General features: G+C 45.0%; 1 protein-coding gene across 1 annotated transcript; it reads right to left on the bottom strand.

Annotated features, from left to right (window-relative positions):
• Positions 1 to 1,932: 1,932 nt before the first annotated feature.
• On the bottom strand, positions 1,933 to 4,830 carry OR1I1 (olfactory receptor family 1 subfamily I member 1). The gene is given in 4 exon segments (XM_028095318.2): positions 1,933 to 2,149; positions 2,151 to 2,422; positions 2,424 to 2,872; positions 4,668 to 4,830. Coding segments are annotated over 4 exon segments (1,101 nt in total).
• Between the last annotated feature and the right edge of the window lie 2,493 nt (positions 4,831 to 7,323).

Below are 7,323 nucleotides of genomic sequence, written 5' to 3' on the forward strand. Positions count from 1 at the left end.
CAGACAGTAAATATTTTAGGCTTTGTGCACCATAGAGTCTCTGTCAAGATTATTCAACTCTGCTCTGTAATTTGAAAGCAGTTGTAGATGATACATAAATTAATGGGTGTGGGTGTGTTCCCATAAAACTTTGTGAGCACTAAAATTAGAATTTTATATAATTTTAATCTGTCATAGAATAGTCTTTTATTTTTCCCCCAACTATTTAAAAATATAAAAACCATTCTTAGCTTGCAGGCCATACAAAAACAGGCCGTGGGTTGGATTTGGCCGGAGGGTGATAATTTGCACATCCTTGCTCTAGGCTCCAATATCTAGACAATATCATGTGATGTTAAGATCTGGGACTTTGGGATGCGTCCTCTGTTTGAACTTTGGCAGTTTCATTTTGCAAGCCTCAGCTTCCTTATCTGTAAAATAGGAACTTATATCACCTATTTAGGGTTGTTTACTATATAATGAGATAATGCATACAAAGGGCTTAGCACGTGCCCAGCATGCAATAAATGTCATTATTGTCATCCCACTGAGACACAGAAAATGAATCCATACAACTTAAATCCTTCATCTTTTCCTCCAGTTGTAACCCAGACTATTAACCAGACATGTAGTGAGTCATGGACTTGAGGACATGTGGTCTTTGCATGATGCCAGCCCTTCCTAAACTCACTGTACTCATTTGCTAGGACTGCCATAACAAAGCACCACAAACTGGAGAAGAAACGTATTGTCTCACTGTTCTGGGGGCCAGAAGTCTGAGATCAGGTATCATCAGCGTTGGTTCCTTCTGGGGACTGTGAGGGAGGATCTGTTCCATGCTTCTGTCCTGGCTTCTGGTGGTTTGCTGGCAATCTCTGGCGCTCCTTGGCTTGTAGAACCTGTGTCTGTGTCCAAATTCTCCCTTTAGATAAGACTGGCAGTCGTATTGGATCAGGACCCATCCTAATGACCTCATTTTAACTTGATTATCTCTGTAAAGACCCTATTTTCAGGTAAGGTCACATTCTGAGGTCCTAGCGGGTTAGACTTCGACACATCTTTTTTGGAGACACAATTCACCTCCCAACACTAACTGTCCGTGCATTCCAGTCCATCCTATCTGCTTGTTTCCAATTGTGCCTGTAGAATCAGATTGGGTTCGAAGTCAGGTGATGGACATCACAAGAAACACATGGACTCTGCAGCTAGTCCAAGGGCCTGTGTCCTCAGACAGAGGTCTATGTACTCCCTGCTTCAGGGCCACCTGGAGAGCTTTTTAAAAAGGCAGATTCCAGGGCTCAGTGCCAACCTGTTGAATCACAATACCTGGGAGCCAAATGTCATTGCCTCTTATGATCCAATACATGGCGGGTGGGGTGGGGAAGGTGCACACAGGAGGCCTGATGATGACAAAGATCCCCATAGTCATGGGCACAAGAGGTGGTTACAAGGTCCCCGTGAAGCCAAGGCTGGTGGCTGCTGAAGCGAATAATAAGTGAGCTAATCTCAACAGATGCTTTCACTGTCCTTCTTCAGGTCCCTTAGGAAGCATGGTGATGTAACTGGCTAATATGTGTTGTCTTTATCAATATTAAAATGGTGTAGCAAAAAAAAAATGGTGTAGCCAATCTTTTGTTCAACTATATTACCCACGTAGCAATCCCATAAGCTCAATACCCCAGAGAAGACCAATTTAAGACTTCTTTGAAGCCTTCTGATCTTCATGGGGAAGAGAAATCATGGGGAACATGCACACCTCTCCCTTTGGGTTCCCACAGTTTTTCATTCGTCTTTGTGACTCACTTACCATGGTGTGCCATAATGATTTATTTACATATCTCTATCCCCCACTCAATTCTGAACACCTTGAGGAAAGGGATGGGACATATCTCTGTGTTCCCACCACCCAACAGTGGTTCTGGAACATGCTAAGTACCCAACAACTGTTCTACTCTAGGACTGAGAGGAGACTGCTTTGCCGATGAGCTTCTTCAGGGCTGCCTTCATGTCCTTGTTCCTTAGGCTGTATATAAAGGGGTTCAGCATGAGGATGACCACTCCACACATCAGGGCAGCTGCCTTGTCCTTCTGGGAGGAGGCAGGAGATGTGGGTTGCAAGTATATAGCAAAGATGGTGCCATAGAACAGTGATACCACAGTGAGGTGCGAGCCACTTGCCCTGAGCAGAAGGGATCTTGAAGACTGCCCAGAAAATGCAGGTGTAAGAGAGGAGGATGCACAAGAGGGGGCTGATGCCCATGATGATGCCAAAAGCAAAAATCACCAGTTCGTTGGTGTGTGTGTCAGAGCAGGAGAGCTTCAACAGGGGCATGAGATCACAGAAGAAGAGGGGGGTTCGGTCAATTTTAGCACAGAAGGTCAATTGAACCATGAGGCAGGTGTGCACGAGTGACTGGAGATTGGTGATCAGCCATGCCCCCCCCAACCAGCAACCCCCAGACACAAGGGCTCATGATGACTGAGTAGCGTAGAGGGTAGACAATGGCCACAAACTGATCAATGGCCATCACAGCCAGGAGGGAGCTGTCCATGGTCCCAAACAGGTGGAAGGTGTATATCTGAGCAAGGCAGCCCACAAAGGAGATGGCCTGGGTCTGGGTCCAAAGGTTCACCAGCATCTTGGGGACAGTGGTGGAAGAGAAGGTATTGACGAAGGACAGTTTGGAGAGGAAGAGGTACATGGGCGTGTGGAGGCGGGAGTCTGTGATGATGGCCAGGACGATGAGCAGGTTCCCAAAGATGGTGACCAGGTACACAGAGAGGAACAGCCCAAAGAGGAGAGTCTGAAGTTCTGGCTTTTCTGTGAGTCCCAGAAGGAGGAATTCTGAGACTCTTGTTTGTTTTTTTTGGTTCCATGGACAACCTGTGTCTACTGCAAAGGAAAAAAGGGGAGAGGAAAGCAACACAAAGCTGGGAGTCAGAGATGGAGTTCCAGACCTGCCCCCCTCACCGAGATTGCAGAGTTCTGTGAAAATCTGTGGGTTTCTGTTTCTCCCCAACAAACCCATCCGTGCCTGAGATAGTTTGCATCTCAAAAACCTAACTCAGTTGTTTAGAGACAACTTTGTGTTTTCAGTGGAGCAATGCTTCGCAGAAAACAAAATTAAGCTGAATCAAGCCTAAACTGAAACCCAGCACAGGGAAAGGGAACCTGATCAGCCTCTTTTCTTCCTTGTCTTTCTTTCCCTTCATCTTTCTCTCTTTTCTCCCCTCCGTCCATTTCATCCTTCCTTCACACGATACAATTTTCGCATGCATTTCAGGTTAATGACCAAGGATACAAAGACAGATCACACTTTTCCTCTGCTTCCAATGACGGCCAAATTTATTTGGGAGCACTTTATGATCTTCTGCCACATCATCACTACACTAAACCCCCTCTCATCCTTTGTGAGACAGCACCCAATACGTGCTCAGGAGGACATAGAGACAATGGATGAATCCAGAAAGCTGGTTAAATGGAGATTTTAAAGAAAACTTTCATGGTAAAAAAGAGTATCTGGAGATTTAAAGCTAATGGTATTTTGGAAGTATATTTTGCCATTAGTAGTAGCTTTGCAGGACAACATTTTTTATATTTTCTTATGTTCTAGAGAGGCTATTACTAGAAATTGAAAGAGTTTTTTGCCCTCAGGAAAATATACATTGTTATGGCATGTCAAACAGCTGTTTAAGAAGTTTATTCAAAATAAAACTCCCAGACAGAGCCTGGATGGTTCAAAGGTAAGCTGGTTTCATAAAAATGACAAAAATACACCCAAATCCTGTTTGATGGAAAGCAAAGTGTGCCATGTGCTTATTCCTGTAAGAAATATGATGACAAAAAAAGTGAGTTTATAAAAGAACACTCTGCTATGAATGGATATGAAAATAGTGACCAATGTGAGACCAACATTTAAAGAAATGTCCACATGTAGGCATGTTGTGATAATATTCTCATTCACCCATTTAACACTGCTAATGGGTATGACCCTGGTTTTATTTCCCCACATACTTAGAAGGGAATTGGGGGTTCATCCTTGGCCATTTTAATCCGCAGAATCAGAGGTGACTTTTGAACTCCTCTCTGCTTTGGCTTCAGCAGTTTGGGACTTAGGAGCAGCTTCATGTCAAAAGCCCAAAGAAAGCATATGTTTATCCCATTCACATGAGACTGCCAAAGCCTGGTTGCATTTGCCTTTCCAGGTCTCCATCCTATGGTGTGCACAGTGATTCTTCCTTTCACTTGTGAACATTTATAGAGAGTGTGTTAGGTGCCACATATTTCTCTTACGATACAGGGATGATATAGAAAAAGCCCAGCATGGCATGACTCACCACGTTTTTGTAAAACCTCAATATTGACTCCTTTCAGCAAAGAGAGGATCTTCTTTAACTCATTGCTTACCTGGTTAGGTCCCCATGTCTTAAAGGCAATTGAGGACAAGAACACAACAGAGGTGTTTAGTGACCATATCTTAGAGTGTTGAGGCTTCTTTTTCTTCTTCTTCTGTTTTTAAAGATTTATTTATTTATTTCAGAGAGAGAGTGAGCTGGAGGGTGGAGCAGAGGGAGAGGGAGAGAGAAACTCAAGCAGATTCTGTGTTGAGCACAGAGCCTGACACGGGTCTTGATCTCAAGACCCATGAGATCATGACCTGAGCCAAAACCAAGAGCCAGGCACTTACCTGACTGCACCAACGCAGAGTGTTGAGCCTTCTTAGGAGTCACAGGTTCTTTATGTGCAGGTCTCTCAACATCCAGGAGAGGGAGATGGTGTTGGCCACACCTGACCCCGAGGAGCCAGGCTGAGAGCGATGCTAGGGGGCCCTCAGCTTGCACCTGCATCATGTCCCATCTGGACAGATTTATTTTTATTCTTTCACATGCCATTGCTTCTCTGAGTGTGCTTCATGAGAAGAGGCATTTCAAAGCTAAACTCTGCTGTCAATACTTGCTAGGAAAACCATTCAATCACAAGCATCTAAAATTATCATCACTCTGCCTTCCAAGGAACGCTGGTCTCCAGAAAGACTTAAGGTTAGCTGAAGGGGGATCAGGATGTATATGGGAGAACACAATAGGTAGATAGGTGTGTATAGGAGAGGTTATAGGTGACCCTGAGGTGTTGTGAGAACAAGGGGAGGGATGCAAATATCTGCCATGAGGAGCAGGACCCCTGGAGGTGGAAGAGGTGTTGAAAGGGGGCTTTCAGGAAGGGAAACAGCATAATATCCTCTTTGGTAACCTCAAGAGATCGTTAGCCAAACATTTTACTATTTATCGTGATTTTTCAGAGTTCTGTTTGAGGCCTTGTAAGGTGATGCTTAGGTTCCTCTGGGTTGCATACATTATTGAGAGTTCCTTCTTGGCAACACATGTGCAGCTGTCCTTGGGTGTTGACATGAAGTCCTTGGGTGCACTAGAGTAGTGGTTCTCAACCTTGAGCTGTATCAGTGTCTCCCAGAGGGCTGGAGCTATGCCCTGGAGTGTCTGTGATGGGCTTGAGAATCAGCACTTCTAGGAAGTTCCCAGGGATGCTGATGCTGCTAGGCAGGGGACCACATCTGGAGAACCACCACCTACAGTGGAGAGAGCTGTTTTTCAATCTCTCTCATTTGTGTGGGTGTCCCTCAACTGCAGACTCTAACTGTTCTTTCTTCTCATGACCTGCTACAGAGGGTGTGCCCTCTGTGCCCTCTATCCACTCAGAGGGTGTAGAATTGGTCTCAGACACTTCTCTCTCTGGGTATCCAGAAACGGAAGGATTTCCCCTTTCCCAGTCCCGTCCAGCTCACTCTCCTTCCCCATCCCTCACCCACTTAGGAGGATGGTATCACCAAGAGGATGGTCTTGGCAAACCTCCTTCTCCACTGACTTCTAGAAGGTCCTGAGGTCATGCTAAGCCCTCAGGAAGGGCAGAGGGAGACCACTCAAGTTGTGGCTGGGGCAAGTCTGATGTCTGGGTGGGGGGAATGATGTGTTGGCCCCGCCTGGGGCAGGTGAGCAGGGGGCCAGGGACGCAGTAGGATATTTACAGTTTGGGGGGCTCTTGGGGACTCTATCCCCATGGCTCCGTGTTAAGAAAGAAAATGCTAATTGTTTTGTTTCTATTCTTGCCACATGTGGCTTATTCCCTGGGGTATGTGCACTCTCAGATGACGGAGGGGTGAGGAGATGGAAAAGTCACCAGGGATTCACTCTCACTGAACACTCCCTTCCCCCCTGCCAAATCCTCTCCTAGTCCAGACTGAGCCTCATAGCAGTTCCTAGGCAGGGAAGTCTGGTGGTCCAAACCCTCCACAGGGCACTCAGATGCCTGAATCAATGTCATTTCATTCATTCTATCATGATGGGAATTCAACAAGGAAGAGAATTATGCAGTCTGGTTTGCCAAGGAAAGCTCCTAGAAAGTCAGAAGTCAATAAGATCAAATGAATGAATTTATCAAACACTTCCTGTCACCTGTCATAGATCAGATGCTGTGCTTGACTTCAAACCACATCCTTGTTAAAAATGCCTTCCTGGGGAAAGAATGAAGGGGTGGTGGAAATCGGAGGCAGAGATGAATCATGAGAGATTATGGACTCTGAAAAACAAACTGAGGGTTCTAGAGGGGAGGGAGTGGGAGGATGGGTTAGCCTGGTGATGGGTATTAAAGAGGGCACGTTCTGCATGGAGCACTGGGTGTGATACGCAAACGATGAATCATGGAACACTACATCAAAAACTAATGATGTCATGTATGGTGATTAACATAACATAATAATAATAAAAAGATGCCCTCCTGTCAGCCACATGAAGGGCTCAGTCTTCATTAACCCTACCAAGTACACTTTGCATGGGGATTAGGGAATCTCTGTTCTACTCTTGCCACCAACAATGTTGGTGAGCCTTTGTTGGGTTGCTCACATCATGACCCTACTTTCTGCTCCCCTATCTCCTGGAATCCTTTTATTTTTACCTTCTCTTCCATTGGCTTTCTGTTGTCTTTAAAAAAATTTCTTTTAAAATGTGTACAGTCTAGGTCCCCGTCCCTCCAGTTCTGAACAAGCCCCCTCAATGGATTGCCCCTATTAATGATTTCTTATGTAACCTTCCAGAGTCTCTTTACACACACACACACACACACACGCACGTTCTCCCCTCTTTTCGTACATAAAAGTAGCATACTATAGTACTGTTCTACATCTTGCATTTCTTACTTTCTTTTTAGTGTTTTTAAAATTAATTTCAGAGGTACAATTTAGTGATTCATCAGTGCACAGAACACCCAGTACTCATCTTATCTCCTGCCCCTTACTTTTTTTTATTATTATGGTATGTTAATCACCATACATGACA

Source organism: Eumetopias jubatus, unplaced genomic scaffold, assembly GCF_037043125.1.
Source record: "Eumetopias jubatus isolate StellerSeaLion01/CBP00866 unplaced genomic scaffold, mEumJub1_p1.0 scaffold_1, whole genome shotgun sequence".
Classification (NCBI taxonomy): Eukaryota; Metazoa; Chordata; class Mammalia; order Carnivora; family Otariidae; genus Eumetopias; species Eumetopias jubatus.